The sequence below is a fragment of the Acanthopagrus latus genome, chromosome 10 (assembly GCF_904848185.1).
Source record: "Acanthopagrus latus isolate v.2019 chromosome 10, fAcaLat1.1, whole genome shotgun sequence".
Classification (NCBI taxonomy): domain Eukaryota; kingdom Metazoa; phylum Chordata; class Actinopteri; order Spariformes; family Sparidae; genus Acanthopagrus; species Acanthopagrus latus.
Genome location: NC_051048.1, coordinates 8,020,916 through 8,045,579, shown reverse-complemented (window position 1 = coordinate 8,045,579; position 24,664 = coordinate 8,020,916). Strand labels below are relative to the sequence as shown.

Genomic DNA, 24,664 nt, shown 5'->3' with positions numbered 1-24,664 from the left:
GGTGGCAGGGTCCGCCACATATAAACCATGTCCACAGTCTACTATAAATTAAAGAGACTATAGAGGACTCAAGTTCAGTAACCTGACAGACTTTAGACTTTGGACTTATCGTTGCATTGTGGGTAATGTAGGCATGTCAGTCTGACATTGAACTCCTGTAACAAGTAACATTAAATACAATATCTTAAAATATTAGTATTAAAAAAAGAGCATTTGACCAACATGTGCAATGTTTTGAATACTTAGTTCTTCCTGACGAGCCCACAGAAAATACTTCATGTTCATAATAAGACCTGGAACGTCAATGCAAAGGGTGTTAACAGTAGAAATGATACGGTGCATGTGATGTGTGTTAACACTGAAACAAATAATGATAAGCACATTTCTAAACACAAACGTGCTTTAAAAAAACCTTTACAGTTCAGGATACAGTGGAGTTTTTAACCTGCTTTCCCTTTTCTTCTACTAAACAAACATACGTCATAAAACACAGCACAGCTCAGACAAATCATTCTTTAGCAATATTCATTTATTGTTTCTTGGATATAAAAATCCTGATTAATTGTTCAGGTCCAGCTAAAAGACGAAAGATTCTGTAATATCCAAATGAAAAATATCCAAATGAAAAAAAAAAAAATCTGAATGATTCTGGTCCTTTTAGCCCGTCCAAACAGAATCCTGGAGCCTGTTTCACAAAGATTATTCTAAATAGTTGCTCTTAAATCAGTCTAGCGCAAAGTCAGAAGATTTCACTGAAGAGGTTTGGGAACATCATCTCAAGTCTCTGAATATTCTGGAAAAAGATTCGGAAATAGCTGCAAACAATTACGCCACTGTTAGTTTAATACTAACAATGTAGCCTATATAGTATAAACATACCCTTGGACCAGTAGCTGTACATCATGAGTGCATTACACCGTGAAAATTAAAACAGAAATATAATATGCACACTTGTGTATGTGTGTGGAGTTGTGATTTTTCAGCGGCAGCTCTGTGTGAAACATGAGCAGCAGTGCAGTTCATGTATGCAAGCATGTCAGTACAGTGCAGGTCAGGTAGCAGCAGGTACACATATATGCCCACATGTCAGCAACATGAACATGAATCCAAAAATCAAAATATGAAATATATATTTCACACACGTGGGTATTACTCAAAAAGTGTTTACAACAGGGAGTTTAGCGGCGATCCAGGAGGAGCTGCTTCAGCCTCTGTGGGTGAAATCCCAGAATAACACTGAACAATGACGAGGATGCGTGTTAAGAAAGACTGGAAACGTGTTTTAATGAAGAAAATACAAACATCACAAAGTTTAAAAAAAAAAAAAAAAGAATGTAACAACAGGCACTTTGAGCTACATTAATACTGACACGTGTCTTAAGGTCTGCCTGTGTCTGATGATATACTATGAGCTCAGAAAATGCTGCAGTTTGAAGCAAAGGCCTGGAAAGACTAGAAGGAATTTACAAACGGCTCCACAGGTTTCCTCGAGGTATTTGTTATCCATTGCAAAAAACCGGGAGGTCAAACAATCTGTCATTAAGTAGCTTCCTGTGAATAATTAGTGTTACTTCAATGTACACACGTAAATAATAAAATTAAAGCACATCTGACACAGATCATTCTCAGACAATTAAATGAAAAAGGGTATAGGTCATAGGTGTACATTTTAATGATTTCCTCTTAAATTTCTTTTGCTTTGATTGAACAGTTTCAGTCCCTGACAGGCAGCCTAGTAAAAAATGTGTCAGTTTTGTCCACTGATTGATGTAGGCCAACAACCCCCCCCCCCCCAAAAAAAAAACTACATATTTAAAAACTCTACCAATGTTAGTATTAATCAATATACGCTTTGACCTACATATATACACTTAGTTTGAGGATTTCTGGTTGAGGATTTCTGGTGGACATGGACCTCATCATTTGGGCTCTTGTGCCTCTGAAGTGCATTTTTCAAAATCTGCGAGTTTTTCCATACTTAGATTTCTGCCCTCCCTGTCACCCATTCCACGATATAACACACCTAGGGAACACCCTCCGCCAGGTATCTTTAAAACTGTTTGAATTACTGATTTGCGTCGGATTCCATAAGCAGACAGCAGAGCACCTTCCTCCAGAATCTCGGATCCAAGGATCAGATTTAAATCGTATCCTGCACACACACACACACACACACACACACACACAGTCAAAATCAGGCACTAAAACCATTTCTTTCTAATAAATCCCAAAGATAGGCCTAATCTTTCCTAATATTCATCTTCGTTTTATTTTTACTGTAATTCACCTTTCTTGGACCCACTGTCTTCCTACATGGTCCTACACTGGCAGCCATCTGATGGTAAAGGGTGTGTGTACTGGTGGAAAGTGACTGTTTCACATGTGAACACGTGAAGGTCATATGTATTAATGTGATTCTACCTCGTGGTTGTAAGGTTAGCTGGACTAATGGCAAATCTCTCCCACTAACACATAATTTGAGTTTAATAAACAACAGCTTAACTTAATGTTAACTGTGATTTATAGAGTTGTGATTCTACCTGAGATCCTGAAGGTAGACGCAATCTTCTCCTTCAGCTGCAGCACTGTCATCCTCTTTAACTGCTCCTCAGTGTCACACAGCCCGATGAGCCTCTCCTCCCCTCTGGGTCCACGCACTCTGACCTGCACGGCCATTTCTGTGGTATCTGTAGCTTCTGCTGCGCTCTTCACTTGAACAGGAAACCGATGAGCTGAAAAATGAAATACTTTCACTTTAATCCTTCACATGAAAAAAAGAGACTCAGTGGAGGCCCTGAGTAATTTGGTGCCCTATGCAAGATCTTAGCCGGTGCCTTCTTGCATTGCAGTCAATTTCACAATCATATTTCATACACTCACACAGAAACTGCATGTACATATTCAAGATTTTACTTCTTTTAAGTCAAACATATCACACCGAATAAAAACTGAAGAAAGAAACAAGTGATAAAAATACAATATAAATAAGGCATTGTGCAAACATATCAGCTCTCAGCCTCAGACTGACATCTATTGTCAGCCGCTCTGCAAAACGACCTCCAACTCCTTCCATGTTGCCATGTGGGTACTGTGCTCCTGGCTATCCTCGTGAACCTTCAGCAAGTGGCTTGCATTTTTCAAGTCCTTTAGTCCTTCCTTATCAAGTCTGTATTCTTTTGGAGAAAACATTTAGCAGCAGAAGCAGTGCGAGCTATCATTTCTGTTTGAGTACATCAGCCAGCTTCTTTTGATTTTTACAGCATTGACTAAGACTCTGTTACGAAAGTCATGTTGACACTCTCCCATCAGGGAAACGTGTCACTGCTTTTTTATTTGAAATGGTCCTCAGTGAACTAACTCTCATTCCACTTGGCCAGTCAAGCAGGTCTACTGGTGCAGCCTGTAGTCCTGATGCTGTGTCACTCTGCTGTGCTGAGGTAGAGGCACAGGAGCACCTGATGCTGTGTCTCTGGGCTGGTGGTGAAATATGTTAAAAGTGCATCTGAAGTGTGATGGGAACATTCCTTTTCATTATGGGTTGATGAATTTTGAACTATTTTGTTGAATATGATTTCTTAAAAACATTTATCTAACTTGCCTAATGTGACTGATATCATATGCAAATGTATGAACACCTAACCTCTGCCTTATATGTAATAGAGTCACGAACCAGCCGAAACTCAGATAGAAAGTCGCCTTCTTGTCTCATGTTTTATGTCTGATAATTTTATGCTTCGCACAGAGTCATTGACAGAAATTTCCACCACAAACCAAATTGTGGTGGAAATTTCTGTCAATAAAAGAGTAAGTCAGATCTGTCTTTTCTGCAAGTTTAATCCAACCATCTGCAGATGGACCCACCACACAGCCAAATCCATGAGCCGAGTGAATTGAGCCCACAGTAAAGGAGTGTTCACAATTTATACACAGATAACAACAAGGTCAGGGGAAGAGACAAGCACTCTCGGCGCCAGCAGTGATTATATATATATATCATTATCATCTATTTTTGATTGTGATTTAGTAATCACATTAAATTGGCAATAGACAAGTGACAGTGTCCTTTCACCTTTAATTATGAAGGAGGCTTTATTACAACGTAACGACTTTACAATAATGACACCATCAGTGTTCAGACTGATTGATTACAAACCTGGCTTTCACTAGATTACATCCACTTGTAAATCCAGTCAGACTGACACCATTTCTATCTAGATAGACGCTGCTCTGGTGGAAAGTCTTCACGACGGTGACGGCATCATTAACAAAACACCTGTTATAATCGTGAGTGGATGTGTTGTCCGTTTCCAGTTTTATTGATTGCTTGAAGGGGCACTGCGTCATTTTAGAGAAGAAATCAAACTCAAAAATGTAACATTTACAAAATTATTTAGGTAATAATACAAACTCAGAATCTTTTTCTTTTCCGTAAGTGAGTAAACCAGCTGTTCTCAGAGGAAAATAAGATCCCCAGAACACTGTTTGAAGCTAGAGAGGTGGCAGGGTCCGCCACATGTAAACAAAGTATACAGTCTACTGTAAATCAAAGAGACTGTAGAGGACTCAGAGAGTCCAGCTCACCAAAACACAAGGTGGACAAGTTTCGAGGAGATCTAAAAGGCACGTTCAGTAACCTGACAGACTTTAGACTGAAAGAGTTGCATTGTGGGTAATGTAGGCACAGTGAACTCCTATAACAAGGAACTTTGATTTGATTACTTCCAATATTAGGATTAAAAAATAGAGCATTTTACCAACATACACATTTTGAGAACAGTGAGAGTGTTTCCATACTTTGATGTCTGCCCTCCGTGTCACGCCTTCGTATCAGTTCTAAGCCAATCGTGTCCCCGTGTTTGACTCCACAGTCAGACAACAGCCAGTAGTCTTCTAGCTGCCGGCCAGCGAAGATCAGTCGCAGGTGGTCTTCTACAACAAACACACACAAGGAAGTCCAAAACAGGCACTGAGAACATTTCTCCAAAATGAAACCTAAGAAACACCATTCATAATTCTTAAAATTCCAATCGTGTCCATGTCGTCGCATAACACAAAGTGATTTTACCTGGTACTTTTTCAATCTCTGTTATCTTCGTCTTCAGCTGTAGCACGGTGGTGCTTTTAAACCGTTCCTCAGTAAAGAAGAAAGTCCACCTCTGCCCCGTGTGCGCTCTCACAAAGATTTTCAAAGCCATTTCTGTGGCGTCTGTCTGCAGTCTCGGCTGCTCTCTTCTCTCGGTGCGGATGATAAGACAGGGTGAGGCTGTGTTCAACTGACCAGGAAACCAAGTTAAAAATACTTTCACTTTCATCCTCAAATTTAAAGAAATATACACCAACCTTTTTACTGAAAAATCGGTTTTGGCTTTTACCTCATAATTTGTGGCCCATCATTTTCAATTTATTTTTATATGCAGTAGTAGTAGCAGTAGTAGTAGTAGCAGTAGTAGTAGCAGTAGTAGCAGTAGCAGTAGCAGTAGCAGTAGTTGCAGTAGCAGTAGTAGTAGTAGCAGTAGTAGTAGCAGTAGTAGCAGTAGCAGTAGCAGTAGCAGTAGTTGCAGTAGCAGTAGCAGTAGTAGTAGTAGTAGTAGCAGTAGCAGTAGTAGTAGTAGCAGTAGCAGTAGCAGTAGTTGCAGTAGCAGTAGCAGTAGTAGCAGTAGTAGTAGTTGCAGCAGTAGTAGCAGTAGTAGTAGTATAAGTAGTAGTAGTAGTAGTAGTAGTAGTAGTAGTATAAGTAGTAGTAGTAGTAGTAGCAGAAGCAGTAGTAGTAGTAGTAGTAGTATAAGTAGTAGTAGTAGTAGTAGCAGAAGCAGTAGTAGTAGTAGCAGTAGCAGTAGTTGCAGTAGCAGTAGCAGTAGTAGCAGTAGTAGTAGTTGCAGTAGCAGTAGTAGTAGCAGTAGTAGTTGCAGTAGCAGTAGTTGCAGTAGCAGTAGCAGTAGTAGTAGCAGTAGTAGTTGCAGTAGCAGTAGTAGCAGTAGTAGTAGTTGCAGTAGCAGTAGTAGTAGCAGTAGTATCAGTAGTAGTAGTTGCAGTAGCAGTAGTAGCAGTAGTAGTAGTTGCAGTAGCAGTAGTAGCAGTAGTAGCAGTAGTAGTAGTTGCAGTAGCAGTAGTAGCAGTAGTAGTAGTAGTTGCAGTAGCAGTAGTAGCAGTAGTAGTAGTTGCAGTAGCAGTAGTAGCAGTAGTAGCAGTAGTAGTAGTTGCAGTAGCAGTAGTAGTAGTTGCAGTAGCAGTAGTAGCAGTAGTAGCAGTAGTAGTAGTTGCAGTAGCAGTAGTAGTAGCAGTAGCAGTAGTATCAGTAGTAGTAGTTGCAGTAGCAGTAGTAGCAGTAGTAGTAGTTGCAGTAGCAGTAGTAGCAGTAGTAGTAGTTGCAGTAGCAGTAGTAGCAGTAGTAGTAGTTGCAGTAGCAGTAGTAGCAGTAGTAGCAGTAGTAGTAGTTGCAGTAGCAGTAGTAGTAGTTGCAGTAGCAGTAGTAGCAGTAGTAGCAGTAGTAGTAGTTGCAGTAGTAGTAGCAGTAGCAGTAGTATCAGTAGTAGTAGTTGCAGTAGCAGTAGTAGCAGTAGTAGTAGTTGCAGTAGCAGTAGTAGCAGTAGTAGCAGTAGTAGTAGTTGCAGTAGCAGTAGTAGCAGTAGTAGCAGTAGTAGTATGTAATACAAATAAAAAGCTGAATTTTCTATGCATGTCATTACGTGGTTTAGGGTAGCAGGTAATCATGCAAAAGTCCACATGTCAAATTTCCTGTATACTGTATGTAACAGTGTATTTATTAACATCAAATCTTCTTTAAAGTAATGTGGAGCTCTAATTTATGAGTTTGAAGTTGATGGGTGACTGATGAGTGCTGCGAAATAATACAATAAAAGTAGTGAAGTGTCATCAGCTGAAAGCACTTGAAGTAGCAAAAGTAAACATAATGTGACTGTTGAGTTACTGTGTTGAACTGCAGCTAAAAATCCTCTGGATTACTGCAGTATGTCTCTGTAGCATTAAAGCACAAACTGTAATTTACACTTCACATGATGAAGTGAAATAGCAGTCTGAGTTGTGTGTTTCTCATCTGGTTTGTACAGGATGTTCTGAGTAATGACATATTGTATTGAACACCTCATCTGTGCATTCATGAGAGTTAAACAACAGCATGATAGTAACATTTATTCACAGTATCAGATTAAAGATATTAAATATACATATAGTCATGTGAAAAACATTCAATCCTGCCAGTGTTACAGTCTAAGTCATGTGTTCACTGTGAATACTGAAATAAGTGACGTCAGACAAGCAAAGTTTCTCAACACAAGTGTCTTTCTGACACACTTTCAGAGTCAGAGATTTAGAGACACATTTGAAAGTCTGTGAGCTGCTTCTCCCTTCTGCTCCTTACATGCTCGTGATCCAGTAGAGAGAATGATAGACCGACTGTTTAAAGGTTATTACACATAATTTGTGTGTGCTGGTTAAAAGTTTGCACCCACATCAGTCGGTATCACATCAGTCAAAGTAACGGGAGAAGAAAAAAAAACAAAAACGTGTCATGAAACCCAGTACAACTCAAGACAGATCATAGAACTATATATTTATATATTCAAAAGTAGTATAATAGGTAGTAAAACACTGTAACATGATATATTACTTCAAAATGAAGGTAACTGATAATATGTAATACATTTCATTTTGAAAGCGCCTTGACCAACACTGGTAATGAAAGAGCTGGCCCTTTACCTTCATACATGATGACACATTTAAAAATCTTCACACTAGTTCTGAGTAAAAGAGTCAAGAAGTGGACAGCTTTGTATGACGGATGATTTCAGAGAAATATCTGAAATGTGACGACGAGTCCAAATGTGTCTTTGTGTGTCCCAGATGATAATAAGTCATGGTGAGGACAGAGCAGGATAACATCAGCCTTCAGCCTTTAAGACTCAGTGGAGCTGATTTACTCCAGTCACTGTAGCAGTTAGACTGGTAATGTGATGTAGAAAACACTGGCTTGTTTTGCTGTCTGAAGTCCTCAGCATGAATCTTTGTGGAGATCTTTGACTGCTGCTGGTTAACGGTGTGGTTCTGACTCACTGCTGACATCACTTCCTGTCAACATTATAGCCACGCATTCCATACTCTTGTTTCTGCCATCCCTGTCACCCATTCCATTACTTATACGACCACAGAAGAATACTGGTCCATTCAAGTCAATGGTTGATCCGTCTTTGATTCCGTGGTCAGTAAGCAGCTCGTCATCATACAGGCTCCAGCCACTGATCGCCAGTCCATACACTACAACATGTGGAGACAGGAACACAAACACACACAAAGGAAATCAAAACCAGACAGTCACAAATAACTCACACAGACATGATCCATGATTTTTAACAGGTCATTTTTATTTGCCTCTCTAAAACCAATGTCAAATCTCACCTACTAATAAATAATTTGATGTAAATAGACAACAACTTGACTTAATGTTAACTGTGACTGATATAGTTGTGATTCTACCTTGGATCCCGAAGACAGACTGTATCTTCTTCTTCAGCTGCAGCACTGTGATCCTCTTTAACTGCTCCTCAGTGACACTCAGGACGATGGTCCTCCTCGTCCTACACTCACAAACTTTGATCTTCATAATCCTCTCTGTGGACTCGACCTCTGCAGCCACTTCTGTGGATTGTTCTCTTAAATCCGACGCCATTGTACATCTGCAGAGATCTGTGTGCTTCTGCTGAAACAGATGTGTGGGTGTGTTCATTTGACAAAGAAACTGAGTCGACCCAGAGTCTTAAAGGAATACACACCAGTTTTTCCTTAAACGAAAACAAAGCTTTTCAAACTTGTTGAACGTTTCTTGAAGAGATGTTGAGGCTCTCAGACAAACCTCCACACCTGTACAGAAACTAAGACCAAGTAGTTCTCATGCTGTGCTCATGATGCATGCTTTAAAGCCTTTTCCTGTTAAAATACTCAGGAAGTGTTTCTTATAAAAGGGTACAGAGGCTCTGCACTGTAGATTTTGACGGCATCAACAGTGGAGGAAGAAGTCAGATCATTTACTTTAGAGACAGCAGCAATCACACAATGTGAGAAAAACCTGACATGAGTCAAAGTCCTGCTTTCATGAAGGAGGTTTTATCAGCAAAAAGCACTTTAACTCACTTTCATGTAGAGCTTCATGCGTTGCTGACACATTACTATAGTGAACTGTGACTGACTGGACGAGCTGTTCTCAAAGGAAAATAAGGACCATTTACATCATGTAGTGTCGCTGAAATGTGTTTTAAAAGTGTAAACATGTCTCTTTCAGTCAGTTTAGCAGAGATCCAGGAGGAGCTGTTTCAGCCTCTATAGGTCAAATCCCAAATAATACTTGACAATCATGAAGACGAGTGTTAAGAAAGACTGGAAACGTGTTTTAATAAAGAAAATACAAACATCACAGTTTTAAAAATACTCTTTGAATAAAAAGAATGTAACAACAGGCACTTTGAGCTACATCAATACTGACACGTGTCTTAAGGTCTGCCTGTGTCTGATGGAATACTATGAGCTCATAGAAAATGCTGCAGTTTGAAGAAAGACTAGAAAGAGTTTACAAACGGCTCCACAGGTTTCCTCAAAGTATTTGGTATCCATTGCAAAAAACTGGGAGGTCAAACAATCTGTCATTAGGTAGCTTCCTGGGAATAATTTGCGTCTCTTGATTTTCCATTTACATGCGTAAATAAAAAAATAACAGCACATCTGACACAGATCATTCTCAGACAATTATATTAAAAAGGGTAGAATAAAATCTCTGATTCTGGACATAAGAGTACATTTTAATGATTTCCTCTTACATTTCTTTTGTTTTGATTCAGCAGTTTCAGTCCCTGACCGGCAGTCTAGTAAAAATGTGTCAGTTTTGTCCATTGAGTGATGACATTTAGCTCCCTCTGTAGGTCAACCCCCCCAAAAAGTCTACATATTTGAAAATAATGTACCAATGTAAGTATTAATCAATAGACACTTTGACAATAATACTAGATTACATCCACTAGTAAATCCAGTCAGACTGGCACCATTTCTATCTGCTGACACATCGACAACTATCCAGTAAATAAATGTATAATGGAGGCGGCAACATTAACAAACCACCTGCTGTACAGGTGGGCGGAAGTTGTCCGTCTCCAGTTTTACTGATTGTTTAAAGGGGCACGTACGTAGTTTTAGAGAAGAAATTCAAACTCAGAATTTTAATATCTACAATATCAATTAGGTAATAATACAAACTCAGAATTTTTTTTCCATTAGTGAGCAAACAAGCTGTTCTCAGAGGAAAATAAGGTCCCGAGAACACTGTTTGACGCCAGAGAGGTGGCAGGGTCCGCCACATATGAACAATGTCCACAGTCTACTGTAAATCAAACAGACTGTATTGCATATTCTGTATTAACAGAGGTGTCATCAGCTGAAAGCACTTGAAGTGGCAAAAGTAAACATGATGTGACTGTTGAGTTACTGTGTTGAACTGCAGCCAAAACTCCTCTGGATTACTGCAGTATGTCTTTCTATCATCAAAGCCCACACTTTAGTTTACACTTCAATAAAGTGAAATAGCCGTCTGAGTTGTGTGTTTCTCATCTGGTTTCTACAGGATGTTCTGAATAATGAAATATTGTATTGAACACCTCATCTGTGCATTTATGAGAGTTAAACAAAAGCACTGTCCAAGAAATCTGTCTGTGTTCGATGTGAATACTAAAATATATAACATCATACAAGCAGTGTTTTCACACTCGTTTCTAAACATAAACGTCTTTTTTTTTTTACACACTTTTAGAGTTTCAGAGAATAAGAAATACAGTTTTTAACATGCTAGACCTGCAATGTGTTTGTTATCCTTTACAGAAACTGGCTCACACAACCTATTTTGCAATGATAATAAATCATTTGTGCATGCTGACATTAATCTGACATGTTGCAGCCACATCAGTCGGTCACACATCAGTCAATACAACGGTAAAAGAAAAAACAAAGTCGTGTCATAAAACACAGTACAGCTCACGACAGATCATTCTCAGAATAAAAATGATTCTGTAACAATCATATTATTATAAATCACTCAGGTCCAGTTTAAAAAGCCCAATGGAAGATTTTAATCCTTTTAGTCATCCAACTGTAATCCAGAGGTGATCTGAGCTTCTCTCTTTGATTTGATAGCAGAGCCGACCATGCAGACATGTTAGTGCATGTGAGTCACTCTGGTTACAACAGTTGATAGTAAAATATTAATGCTTTCAGTTGTTGGCGAGCTACCAACCCAAGCAATCCACTGACTCTCTCAGGAATCACTTAATGCACTTTTAAACCTCAGTATTAAAACAGTATACTTAGATTAATATATGAAGTATATATAGTATATAGAGAGTAACATCTCTCTCTCTGGACAGATTCATACAACGGATGATTTTAGACAAATATCTGAAATGTGACGATGAGTCCAAATGTGTCTTTGTGTGTCCCAGATGATAATAAGTCATGGTGAGGACAGAGCAGGATAACATCAGCCTTCTTTAAGACTCAGTGGAGCTGATTTACTCCAGTCACTGTACCAGTTGTACTGTTAATGTGATGTAGAAAACACTGATCTGTCCACCTGTGTGACTTGTTTTGCTGTCTGAAGTCCTCAGCATGAATCCTTGTGGAGATCTTTGACTGCTGCTGGTTAAGGGCGTGGTTCTGACTCACTGACATCACTTCCTGTCAACATTATAGCCACGCATTCCATACTCTGGTTTCTGCTCTCTCTGTCACCCATTCCAATACTTTTGCGACGACTTTGATATACAAATCCATTCAAGTTAATGGTTGATCCATCTTTGATTCCATGGTCAGTCAGCAGCTCGTCGTCATACAGCGCCCAGGGGCCGATTGCCAGCGTATACACTACATCATGTGGACACAGGAAAACAAAGGAAATCAAAACCAGACGGTCACAGATAACTCAAAAAAACATAATTCATGATTTTTAACAAGTCATTTTTATTTGCCTTTTCTTGGACCTGCAGTCAGACTACATGGTACACATCTAATGGCAAATCTCACCTACTAACACGGAATCTTTTGAAATTTTGATTCTACCTCGGATCCCGAAGACAGACTGTATCTTCTTCTTCAGCTGCAGCACTGTGATCCTCTTTAACTGCTCCTCAGTGACACTCAGGACGATGGCCCGGTCATTCCCACAGTCCCAAACTTTGATCTTCATAATCCTCTCTGTGGACTCGACCTCTGCAGTCACTTCTGTGTGTGACTCTTCTGTGGATCGTTCTCCTAAATACGATAAAAACGACCCCATTTTCAATCTGCATAGGTCTGCAAGCTTCTGCTGGGCTCTTAAGCAGTCAAAGTTACACAAGTGCGTGGGCGAGCTCAAGCGACCAGTAAACTGAGCTGAATAAATACTTACAACCTAGACTTTCAACCTAGAGTCTTAAAGAAACACACACCAGCCTTTATTTAAAAGGAGAAATAGCTTTTTAAAACACAAATTACTGTGCTGAACTGTGATTTTACAGTAAATAGTCCATCAGATTAATTTGAAATGGCAGTGTAAAGGGGCATTGTGCAGTTCTGGTGAAGGAATTCGGTCTCTGAATTTTAATATTTACAATATCAATAGAGTAATGATGTGAATTCAGAAATAGTTATTGTTTTCCTTAACTAAATAAGCGATCTGTTCTCAGTGGAAAAAGTTCCAGAACACTGTATGAAGCTAGAGAGGCGGCAGGGTCCACCACGTATAAACAAAGTAAAAGAGTGTGAAACTGTGTTGTCAGTTTGTTTATTCAGTTTATTCAGTCACGAAAGCAAAGAGAATTATCATTTTTTTTAATTTAGTCTGTTCAGGTATAAAACAAGTCGGTCAATGAACATCCATCTCTTCTGATGAAAACGTCTTCTCCAAAACTACTTGAGAGCGGCAGGTTTGTATGAACACAAATATTCAGATGTACATTATTATTTTTTTTATCTGCTTCTGCTTTATAATCTTACTTAATCCACACGGCATTCACTGTGGTCCTCCTTAGCGACAGTTTTCTCTCTGTTATGTGCTATATTATCATCATATCATATAAATTATCAGTCTATATCATATAAGTCACTAAGCTGAGCTATCAAGGCCAGGAAGTAGCACCTGAAGTGGCAGCGTTGATGCGCCATCGTAATTAAACGAATCCCTGGGTTTAAGCAGACTCATCCAGTGTTAATGTTTACTGTAAACACGATGAATCAACTTATATATTCTCGTTAACTTCACGGCCGTCGGTTGGCCACATTTCTGAAATATCTGAAAAACTTTTGGAGGGACAGAAAATTGTTGCAGCGCTGATCACACTCGCTTCACCTGTCACAGCTGACAGCAGCACAGGCTCATCGGACAACAGCGAATCAGGTTTGCATGAGTCTAGTCACATGTGTAATCAAGAATACTAAAAAAAAGTGACAAAAAAAACACTCCTCACTTGAAGATTCATTGATTATCCTTATAATTTCATCACCTCCATGGATCTCTCATGTCGTGTCTTCTCTTTGAAGGACTTGCAGGTGGACGCTGCCTCCTCTCCTCGACTCTCTCCGAACTGTGCGATTTTCTGTATCGGTCTGGTGAACAGTTGCGCTTCGTGGGTTCATCTGAGCCCACAGGAAATGTCTTCACATCAGAGTGATCCCTGCTTTTAGTCACACCGCCCGTTCTTTTATGCGTTATCCGTCCTTCTGCTCCTACCCTTGCACCCGCTGCCTCCATTTCTTTCCCCTCAACTCTGGTTCCTGCTGGTTTGACTCTATTTTTTCTGTGACTACCGTCAGGCAAACTCGTTGGTTTTGTTCCGGTCTCTGCAGCAGCATTGGTCTGTGTTTCCCGGACAGCGTTGTTGGTCTTACGAATTTTCTTTTGGGGTTCATGGTTAGGCTTTAATGCGTTGTCTCCATTTTGTTTTCCCAGTGGTACTGTGGGGGTCCCTCTACTCTCGAGATGTTGCATGTGCTCCCTTGAGTTTGCATCTGGCTGTGTGTTTCGCCCGTGTGTCTTTTGTCGTCCATCTTTTCGCAACTTTGCAGAATTTGGGTTTTTGGTTTGTCTGTCTCTGCCTGCTTCAGGGTCTGTTTGCGGCAGTTTCTCCCGGAGCGTATCGTCATTCCCCTTCTTTAATGGATCGCCATTCAAGTGCACCAAGGTTTCCCCTCTCCTGCAGCTCTCATTCGTGAGCTGATGACTACAGACAAGAGGTCCTCCTCTGTCTGCCTCCTCATGTCTTCCCTCAGCCTCATCTTCCTTTTCACGACTTTTACTCCCTTTGAAGAGAAAAGAAATGTGTAAGCACAAGCAGCAGAAGTGTACAGACCTGGGCATTAATTCTCAATCAATCTAAGAAGTTAGGCACGTTTTCTACGAACATTTCAAGATTCAATTCTTTATAGTCCATTAAAAAAGTCTGGATAGTTACGTCCAAGCCATAAAAGAAAAACCACACATATTAGCACCTGTACTAGCGGAAACACAAACAGTCTGATAGATAAGAGTCAATATAGAAAAATCCGCTTTATTAAGAGTTAGGACATTTCTGTTTTTTGGCATAACCAGGTTGTGTCTGGATTGATTTTAAGAAGTCTAGACAGCAAAAAAAACCCAAAACACATAAAATGCATTTTTTTAAATCAGGTTGTTTGGTTTTGTGTGTCCAATCCAATTCCTGCAGATGCATCTCAGTCCAGATGCTGTGGACGCTAATATGAGAATTCAAAGTGTCTTTTGTGCAGGCTGTGGACAATGACGCTGAAATAAACTGTCCGCTCTGTGACACTGACAGCACGATTGTTTGGCTTTAAGCTGAGTGCTTCTGTTGCCTAAACCTAACCACAGACTGGACACGAACCCTGGATTCTGGTGGGACAGCCCTGGACTTCGTACCATCCACGCTTCATAAATTCTGTGTTCCTTTCAGTCAATGAAATGTGGTGCAGGTACGTAAGATAGCAAAGTGTCCACGTTCATTATCTATCCCATAGATTACCTTTCATGACAACTTCCCAAACGGCTGTGATGCTTTGTTGGAACAAGATGAAAGATGGATTAATGTACTCACTGAGTGGGTAGGAAGTGCTCATCCATCGACACTCACACACTTTTTTTCTAACCAAGAAAGAAAGAAATAGTGCACATTTGCGAACGTACCCCTCCTGTACATGAGGAGGTAAGCGGTGCAAGACATCAAAGACTCGTCTCCAGCCCCAAATATCGGTTTTCTGACCTGTAGAATTGAAAATGACACCACAGTAAATGTCCAAATTCATGTCGTGCATTCAGCTGCGTGAGAATTTGTGGAATTGGGCTGCATGTAGAAAACTGAGCCTCCTCACCCTCTCCACGACGGCGTCGTTGAAGTGGTACCACGCCTCGGTCTCAAACGATTTGATTTGTGCGGTATAGTGACCTCCTGTCAGATCACCAAAGTGGTTGACTAAAGCGTAGAGGTCATATGTGCTGTTCTGGGGGGAAGGGAACGGAACACTGTCACACACATTCATGAAAAAAATGTGCAATCAAAACAAATCAGCTGCTGAGGGAAAATTTGAAAAAGAGCATACCTCCACGTGTAACGTTTGGGGGATGTCCACCTCGCAGTACAGCTTGACGTAACGCCTGCGCCTGTAGTCAAACCTGAATCTCTTCAGCAGGAGGGTCAACACGTCTGGATGGTGTGTTATCTCACATCCCTACAGAACACAGACAGACAGCGGCTGCATGAACAAGAGACAGTCGTACTCCGAGTCCTACATCAGAGTGTGGCACACGGGTTTGACTATGAGTGAATGGATCTGGGTATGAACGGTATGTAACCATAAACATATAAAAGCACGAGAAAAGGAGCAATAACACTTAAAGGATAAGTTCACCAAAAAATGCTAATGCAAATACTAATATGTTGATGGAAAGTCGGGTGAAGAATCGTAGTCCACGAGACACTTGTGGAGCTTCACAGCAAGACAGTGTTGCCAACTGAGGAAGAAGAGGACTTCTTTTAAAATGTTAAAAAAACAAAAACGCTATGATTCAAAAACTGTAGTTAGAGTCTTCAGAAACCCTGAGATCAGAAAATTGATTTGAAAGAAGGCATCATTTACACCTTTGTTAAAGCAGAAATCTTCGCTATAGCTGCGGAGTTAAAAGCGTTAGCAAGCACCCAGTCTGACGTGGGTGCTGAAGCTCGACTGCCTGCCGAGGTTGTAAACGTCTTTTCAAATGTGGGATCTTAGGGCTTCGTGAGACTTGGATTACATTGGATGAGAGGTTTTAAAACAAGATCCCGTCCACTTCAGCTGTTGAGCTACAGGAAAAGGTTTCGGGGGACTACAAAACTCTGCCTGACCTGTACGGGAGCGGGTAAATAATGTCTCAATTTACATTTTTTGGGGAAGCTTCTTCTTTTAATGGATGTTTCTGTTTAGTGGCGTGTGGTGACCGGTGTCGAGGCGATTATCCCAGTCCTACTATGACAAAGCAGGAACAAAAACAAACATACATCATCTTGGAGACGATTTTTAACCATTAACCTGATAACAATATTTCCTTTCAAGATTTGTTTTTGAGGGATAAACTGAGATTTACACAAGACAGTGATGAACTAACCAATGAAGGAATCGATCGAACATAAGGTAAAAAAAGGTCAGGATAATAAAAACAGAGTTTATTCATCTTGGAGGTGAGTCTGGGGTGAGATTTCTCTACAGTGCAGCTGTGAAATGTAACCAAATGTTTTCATGTGTTGGATTAAGACATCAGGGAGAAGATGCTAAAACAATGACGAACTAACCTATGAACCGGATGATTTACATAAGCCTTCTATATTCTTGGTTATCTACTGCAGAAGTGTGTGAAATCACGGGAAAGTTTCGACGCAAACTACAAAAGCGAAGACTCACAAAGTCTGCGTCCTGCTTTCGTCTGCAGCGGTTGCAGTACATCTTGTTGTCCCCACAGACTTTCTCACCCTTGAAGAGAGCCGTCAGTCCTCGCTCCTGTAAACACGGAGTACATTTTCATCCTGAATGCTCTTTTCTCGTGTATATTGTAGGACTCTTATTCTCATCAGGGGAAAGCAGAGTACCACGCTGTAGGTCTGGCGATGAGAATCTTCCACCGCGAGCGGCAGAATCCAAAATTTGTTCCTGGAATCGTTCCTCTCCCTGCACCCGTGGCAGGTGGCCTTGTGGTTCAGCTCCCCCTTGAAGATCTGGACAGAAAAGTACAGACGTGAGCGAGCGAGCCAGCAAGTGAGTGAGTGAGCGAGTGAGTGAATCTCTACCATGGCTGCCTCCGGACTGGTCCGACACAGGATCTTCTCGAAATACTCCGCAGCATCACGTTGCTCAAACACTGAAAGCAGGAGCGAACGCACAAAAAAAAAAAAAGTGGTCATTTCATTGCTAACATATATAACTGTGCCAGGCTCAAGGGGTCTGCGGGGTTCAGCAGGGGGCTCTCTCAAACCCAAACTCACCGTTCGTGATCCCCAGCTGCTTTGTGACGTTGTGCGTTTTGGCAACGCATTTCTGCAGTTCAGAAAACAGCCGTCCCAGATGTGGGTCGATGGTTGATGAATCGTCGTCGCGGCATCTGCGGCACAGATAGAAGCATATGTGACTTTCTTAAACGTGGAACCAGTAAATAACAGATCTCATGTCCTGTCCTTGAGTTATTTTTGGCGGATTAATAGAATTGGACATGAGAGGAAAACAATAAGCTGTTGTAGAATATGGTCATTGGGATTAAGTGTTTTATAAAGCATCAATATGCTACTAATATGTATGCTAACAAGCATTTCATGGCTTTTATTTTTTAAGATAGGACAGCTTAAGATGTGTAAGGGAAAGAGGATGAGAGAGGGAAGGCAGCAAAGGTTTGATTTGTATTAGCATGAAAAAAAGTCAAAAAGGAGAAGATAAAAATGTTTTAAATGAGGTTACGAACTTTATCACAGCCTCCCGGAAGTCTTCGGTCATGAAAAGCACCTGGAGCACACTGTTCAGATAGCATGTGAGACCTGGACTCTTCAGCCCATGGTAATCTGAAGACGCAACAGCGACACGATAGGATTATCTCGAAGCTCACAGATGTGCGTAAAACACGCTGAAGTCGTTCTCCCATTTTCCGCGCCACCTACCTGAGATGGTGAAATTGTCTAGTTTCTCCCTGAACCTTTCCACGAGGTCATGGTTCATGCTGATGCCTGCCGTGTGAGATGTCGGACATTGTTTTGCTGAGGCGTTCCAGATGTGTGGATTCAGCCTGTTGGAGAACATTAGATACAGCAGATGTAATTGGCTGTTTTTCAATTAAGGCCCCGTTTCACACTCGCTGTTTTTACACTAGACAGCACTGAAGGTATTTACGACAAGAGAACAACAGTTTGTTTTTTTCGCTTTTTGGACAAGACAAGACATTTGAGGACGCCATCCTGCGCTCTGCAAAACACTAATGGACATATTTCACCATTTTTTGGACGAGACGGCTAATTGATTTATCAAGAAAATAATCAACAGACTTAAAAAAAGAAAAAGAAATTAGGTACAGCCCTAACACATAATGACTAAAAATGACATGTTACATTCAAGGTCACGGTAGAATAAATACAATAAAATAATTAAAATTAGGCCCCTTTTCACTATATAATAATAACATGATGTAGTCACTTGTGTTGTGATTAGTTTCCTCCCTCTCTGCATGCTGAGGAACACTTCTGTAAAATTCTAAATAGCCTAAGTAAAGATGAGTGCAGATCTTCTAAGCTACTTAAAAATAGAAAATGCAGTGTTTTTATACTGTGGCACTGCAACTTTCACTTGAGTCACATATCTAAATACCTCTTCCTCCTGCTTTTCACTCCATAACATGAGCAATGTGAAGGATTTTCAGCCCACAAATAAACATAAACAGTGAGACTAATCAGTGAAACTGAGCACGAGATGTGTGCCGTGAACGCAGCTGGTGTGTTCGGGTGTTATGGAGACCCGCGCAGCCTCTCGAGCCTCCATTACCACGCGACATCAAATCCGCGTTTTGTTTTTTTCTCTTTTGAAGGACGGAAGTAAGCGACTATCTAGCGAGATAAAGCAACTGCGCAGCGATAGATACACTAACAGTCACAAGATGCTGACGTTTGATTTGGTTATATAGTCCAGTAGATGGGAGGGTAAAAACACGACGAGACTCACCGTGCAGCCTATCTGCGTCTGGCTCACGAGAACTGCTTTCGCTTTCGATACCGCGAAGGACCCGCAGCTGACTGGTGCTGGAGGGACTTCACACGAACAGCTCAGTATTGAGTTCGAGCAGCAAAATCCTCCAGAGTTGTGTAGTTTCAGGTCTTGCTGTCGCACTTCCGGGTGAGCGCCAGAATAAATCCGAAAAAGCAAGAAGAGACAAACTGTGTAAGTAAGGTAAGACATCACTTCCTCTTACAAATCCACTGCTATTATGCCTCGAATTAAAAACTGATGGGTTTTTTTTTTTCCATATTATTCACCAGGTGACATATTTGCTCCTGAAAAAAAAAAAGGAAAATTAATCAGTTTGTGAAATGATAGATTTAGATTCAGCATTGCTTTAGATATGTGGTGGTTCATATTATGTATGTTTGAGGACTGACTACTCTGTTAAGGATCTTTTTTTTTTTTTTTTTTTGAGTCTACAGATAGGCCAAGGTGTGAAAAATACACATGCTTATTGGTCTTTCAGTAACATTCACGAAAAGAAAAGTAAATACAATGATCAGTTCATAAGGTGTTTTCCAATTCTGGGAACTCCCCTAAAGGCAGTTCTCTTCTCTTCTGCATTGAGGAAATCCAGCGATAGTTGTCTCCGCACTCATGAGTGCATTGTGAACAGGAACTGCTAATGGGTAATTCGGCGTACTTTCAATGGCGCCAAAGTCCCAAAATATAGCTAAAGATAAGATTATAAAATGGGGTTTTATTATGTTGTAGCCGGCAGCTAGCTAACAACTGACTCAGCAATCATAGTGTTTCTTCCACTGCAGGACTCTCAAAATGAGCATTCGGGGGCAGGAACAGGTGGAGAAGAAATACGACCCACTTGATACCACCCTGAAGTTTGTCAACAGGAAGGACGACCTGGATCCACTGTGTAACAAACCCTCACTTCCCCTTTAAGGCATCATTGTCTGGTTCATTTTCTCTTTGTTAACTGCCTATTCACTGCACATGGATGTTACCCAATTGTGTCACGATGATTCACCACATATTGGAGCTGATATACTTGTTGTTTTGTGCCTCAGTTTCAGAGGAGGATGACAACAGTCTCAGAGCAGAGATGTCCTGCGGCCACGCCGTCACTCCTGATTCTCTGACACAGTGGTGTCGCAGCCAGCTGGATGAGGTAGCTCACATCTTGAAAACAACATTTTGGGAAGGAGACAGTTGGAGGCATTCTGCTTGTGTCACACATTAGTGGTGTAAAAGCACACTCATGATTTAACTAACAAATCTTGGCCCTGAGCACAGAAACTTGCTGGCAGATCTTGGGCTCAGACTGTCATCTTACACCTGGGAACTTCCGTGCTTACTCTGCCACCTGCTGGTGAAAGCCAGTCCTGTCATTCTGAAGCAAGAACAGCGCAGTGGAGTGGGGCATTAGCCTTGCTACTGTAAAACAAAATGGGATATTTTTTTGACAAAAACACTACAAGTGCCACACTTGCAAAACTGAATTTATTTGTGGAAGCTCATAATGTTCAGCTAAAGTTTGATAAAAGAAAGTGGCTGAAAATTCAAATGTAACAATCTACAACCACTGATGGCATGTAACTAAGTACAATTTTGAGGTTCTTTCACTTACTTATTTCAATTTTGGGGGTATTTTATACTTCCCCTCCACATCATTTTGACTTTTTACTATTACATTTATCTGACAACTTTAGTTAGTGTATACTATGCAGGTTTCATGCTGTATCTGAGCCAAAGTAGCACATTTTTTAATCATATAGTTTTATAAACAATCCATTTATCTAATTTCCAATATTTAGAAAATGCTGAAAATTGGATCCGATAATCAGTGAAGTTTAGGAAAAAATGAATATGATTAAAATATGTAAAATACATGTGCAAGTGAGTTAATGAGAAAAAAAATGTGTTTCATTGATTCTTGTTAAAAAATATATATATCAGATAGTTTGTTTATTCTAGATTATAGCTACAACTAGTAGGATAATTTATAACATGTGCTTAACATAACTAATGCAGCTATAAATAATGTTCAATCATTAAATCTCAAAAAATCATCGAGGGCAAGATGTTTCAGCGTATGTTGAGAGGACAAATAAAAAACACAGAATAGGCATAAAAATGTGATGAAGAACAGAGACAACAAACATAATCACGTTAAAACAAACAGAGACACAATCAAGATGATTCAATACAAAATCTTTTTGGCATCAAAACGCATTTAAGTCTCATTTTGTATTTAGACAAAGACAGAATCAGTCAGTAAGGATTCCATAATTGGCTAGCTCTTGAAAATAATATCCTTATTCCCCGACTCCCCACAGACGTGTCCCTCTTTCCAGTAATCCTAAAAGTTTTTGCTTTGTTATTTTCAGGGTCACTACAAATTCAGATGCCCTGCAGTGTTGGAGGGAACCAAGCAGTGCAACAAACTGTGGTCGTACCAAGAAGTGCGGAGACTGGCGGATCTGTCTGTGGAGGAAATGCAGCACTTTGAGGAGACCATGGCCCGCCTGGCTGCTGCAGAGTACTGTGAATTTCTGCCAGTAAGTGGTTCATGTGTGGTTTTGATCTAAAGCAGAATCAAGTGAACCGATTTTAAAATATCGCGTGTTCTTCTTTCCGATATCTCCCTGCACTGTTTCCCATATAAGTGCCCTCGGTGCGGAACGAGCGTGGAGAGGAAGGACTTCTCCAACCTGTGTGTAAAGTGCCCCATATGTACAGCTGACCAGAACAAGACCTACCAGTTCTGCTGGCAGTGTCAGAAAGAGTGGAAAGGTCCGGCCCCTCGATTCGACCGCTGTGACAACGAAGGCTGCCTCAACAGAGACCTGCAGCTTCTGCAGACATGTAAGACCATCAGCCTGCCCGAGGTGGAGGGGGTCACCGACTGCCCCTCCGTCCGAACCTGTCCTACCTGCGGCATGAAGGTGGAACATAGTCGTCAGTACTGCAAAAATATCAAGTGCCCTCGCTGCCACGTGGAGTTCTGTTTTGTCTGCCTGAAACTAAAGCGTGAATGTAGTAAGACCAGCTCCCCGTACAAAATCTGTCCCAGCGGGGTGGCTCCCAGACAGACGTCTCTCCCTGTGTGGCAGAGAAAATGAAAAACTTTGGCGTGTCTTTAAACGATGCACATTCAACATTAGCTTTATAAAGGTATTGAAGGAACAGGAAATAAAGATTCAGTCATTATATCTGCTCACCCACACGCCGATGGAAAGTCGGGTGAACAGTGCAGAAAGATAAACTCATAGAACTGCTGCATAGAGCTTGACCAGCGTAATCCAAGTCCAGAAGCCCAGAGATCCCAGATCAATTTGAGCTTGTTCACCCACGTCAGTAGAGTGCCTGCTAAGACTCAGAGACTTGGATTTTGCTGTATGGAACTGTATTGTATTCTTTTCTTTTCTGTTTTTTTTTTTTTGCCTTTGACATTTAGAAGTCTGCGTCTACTTCAGTTGGTTATGAGAATACTGTACCACTATTTAGCTGGGAGGCTCCAGAAATGTTTTGAGGACTTAGTAACGTCACCTGACATTCATCAGCATGACGCTGAGTAGATGATGAATTCACTTTCATCTGGGGGGGGGAATGAATATAACATTACCCCCGAGGCTCTTAAAAAATCTACTGATATCATCAGAATGTGAGAAGCCTGAATCTGCTTCCCAAATTGATCACGACTAGGAGGATCCTGGAGAAGTTCTAAGGTTTTTTTTCAAATACTTTCTATTACTTTCTATTACCATACTTTCTGTTAAGTCAGATGTCTTGCGGGAAGTTAATTTAGATTAAGTATCTAGTCAGAATCCTTGTCATTACTCATTAAAATCACAGCTTTATGTTGAGGGAAAAACTGTCATTAGGTTCAAAAAAATTAATTAATTATCATTAAACATCTTATGATCATAGTTAAAAGACAAACAATTTTCCACAGCCTTTGAGCAAGCTGCTGCATGTGTCTGTACACTTGATTGGAAATGTATATTTCCGACTATGTGCTCCCAGGTTTTTGATGTAATTCACTGAATTTAATTATGTAATGCCGTGAAAATTTATTGATCCTCTCATTTAAAATGAAACACTGAAAAATCACACAAATTAATACGTACTTTTATTGTGTCGCATGATGGTCAGTCACATTCATCTCATCTGGTTTAACAAGTGGAAGACAATGGGAATCATCGAGTGAATAAATATGACTCAACAAAATTGTACCATCCCACATGTTTATTGCCTTAATTGTAATCTTGATCATGTGATGAGGAGCGTTGTCGATACCATTGGTGGGTTTATGAACACATACAGATTACAGCTGATTTGTCCTGTTCACAACACCGTCCACAGATGGAGCTTCAGGTTGCCGGTGAAACACATAAACTCATAGTGAGAATTGAGGTGATCCTACTTTAAAAATCAGTTAAACTCCTGTTTGTCGTGATTATGAAAATGTGTCTTCTAGTCAGGACACATAGACGTGATACACATGTCTGAAAGTCTGAGGAATTCATTGTGGATAAAAAAAAAAAATCTATAGATCTGCCAAAAAAAGACTCTAATCTAATGATAATTAATAATGACTTTATTAACATAGCGCCAGCGAAGACAGCGTTACAACATAAAATCATGGAAAAGTCATTTAAAAAGGAGATTTTAAAGACAATGTTGAGATGAACCTTGAAGGTTACACACATCATCTCTGTGTAATCTGTTGAACAATGTGAAGCGAGTGTCTTTAAGTTCAGGATCAACATCTTCCATTCTTCGTCTTCTTCGTCTTCTTCGTCTTCTTCGTCTTCTTCTTCTTCTTCTTCTTCTCCTCCTTTGTCGGATCTTCTGAAGTGGCTTCAACAGAGTTTGAACATATACAAAAAGGACGACGCAAAAAATTTAACATTCTTCTCCAGAAAGAAATATTTGTGCTCCTATCATCTCTTCCTTCATCCAGATGTTGGTCAGCATTTACAGAAGCATCATCTGCTTCACTTTTCGGCACCTCATCAGACTCGACAGGCTCAGTCTGGGATCCAACTTTATCATCCAAAACACTCTGTCCAGTTCCTTCAGTACCCTCCTCTCCTCCAGTCTGACTGTTTAAAGCCTCATCACTTGTCTCCTGACCCTCATCTGTGTCTTTCTGTCTTATTTGTCCCTTATTTCCATCATCACCATCGCTCTCTACTGAACTTCTCTTTGGTTCCACATCGTCTCGTCCCTGATCATCCAGCTCGTTGGTCTCACTTGACAGAAGTGACTCAGCAGCTTTGAATTGAAGAGGAAAAACATTCATCTGTTAATATAACAGCAATGGCCTGAATGAACTCTTATGTTTTCTTGTAGTCCTAGCTCTGCACATGAGTATTTAAAAATGTCTAGATCATCACTT

General features: G+C 40.5%; 4 protein-coding genes and 1 long non-coding RNA gene across 13 annotated transcripts in view; 1 reads left to right on the top strand and 4 right to left on the bottom strand.

Annotated features, from left to right (window-relative positions):
• Positions 1 to 528: 528 nt before the first annotated feature.
• On the bottom strand, positions 529 to 5,387 carry LOC119026659. Its single transcript, XM_037111116.1, has 5 exons — positions 5,373 to 5,387; positions 5,066 to 5,273; positions 4,795 to 4,929; positions 2,541 to 2,732; positions 529 to 2,152 (listed from the first exon to the last, which is right to left on the bottom strand). The coding sequence occupies exons 2-5, from the start codon at positions 5,193 to 5,195 to the stop codon at positions 1,920 to 1,922; spliced, it is 690 nt and encodes a 229-aa protein (XP_036967011.1). The 5' UTR covers positions 5,196 to 5,273; positions 5,373 to 5,387; the 3' UTR covers positions 529 to 1,919.
• A 3,990-nt stretch (positions 5,388 to 9,377) lies between these two features.
• Positions 9,378 to 12,415, bottom strand: LOC119026606. The gene is made up of 2 exons (XR_005077183.1): positions 12,109 to 12,415; positions 9,378 to 11,913 (listed from the first exon to the last, which is right to left on the bottom strand). It is a non-coding gene; the product is annotated as an uncharacterized LOC119026606 (long non-coding RNA).
• A 380-nt stretch (positions 12,416 to 12,795) lies between these two features.
• Positions 12,796 to 19,379, bottom strand: LOC119027681 (ubiquitin carboxyl-terminal hydrolase 47-like). Of its 3 annotated transcripts, none has more exons than XM_037113093.1 (11): positions 19,246 to 19,379; positions 18,195 to 18,319; positions 18,002 to 18,098; positions 17,532 to 17,647; positions 17,337 to 17,407; positions 17,139 to 17,264; positions 16,954 to 17,049; positions 15,619 to 15,747; positions 15,391 to 15,519; positions 15,206 to 15,281; positions 12,796 to 14,325 (listed from the first exon to the last, which is right to left on the bottom strand). In XM_037113093.1, exons 2-11 carry the CDS (start codon positions 18,250 to 18,252, stop codon positions 13,526 to 13,528), a joined length of 1,698 nt encoding a protein of 565 aa, XP_036968988.1. In that variant the 5' UTR covers positions 18,253 to 18,319; positions 19,246 to 19,379; the 3' UTR covers positions 12,796 to 13,525. The 3 variants fall into 3 exon arrangements, with proteins under 3 accessions (XP_036968988.1, XP_036968989.1, XP_036968990.1); XM_037113094.1 differs by lacking the exon at positions 19,246 to 19,379 and adding an exon at positions 18,895 to 18,999; XM_037113095.1 differs by lacking the exon at positions 12,796 to 14,325 and adding an exon at positions 14,334 to 15,081.
• On the top strand, positions 19,327 to 23,493 carry LOC119027692 (E3 ubiquitin-protein ligase RNF19B-like). Of its 7 annotated transcripts, none has more exons than XM_037113109.1 (5): positions 19,327 to 19,461; positions 20,070 to 20,176; positions 20,328 to 20,428; positions 21,648 to 21,818; positions 21,927 to 23,493. In XM_037113109.1, the coding sequence occupies exons 2-5, from the start codon at positions 20,080 to 20,082 to the stop codon at positions 22,380 to 22,382; spliced, it is 825 nt and encodes a 274-aa protein (XP_036969004.1). In that variant the 5' UTR covers positions 19,327 to 19,461; positions 20,070 to 20,079; the 3' UTR covers positions 22,383 to 23,493. The 7 variants fall into 7 exon arrangements, with proteins under 7 accessions (XP_036969004.1, XP_036969005.1, XP_036969003.1 ...); XM_037113110.1 differs by having other exon boundaries at positions 19,332 to 19,464; positions 20,068 to 20,176; XM_037113108.1 differs by having other exon boundaries at positions 19,332 to 19,470.
• The window catches only part of LOC119027675, a 125,810-nt gene continuing 124,520 nt past the window's right edge, over positions 23,375 to 24,664 (bottom strand). The window contains exon 112 of the mRNA XM_037113080.1: positions 23,375 to 24,540. Coding sequence (XP_036968975.1) covers positions 24,026 to 24,540 — 515 coding nt within the window. The 3' untranslated portion in view covers positions 23,375 to 24,025. The remainder of the gene's footprint in view (positions 24,541 to 24,664) is intronic.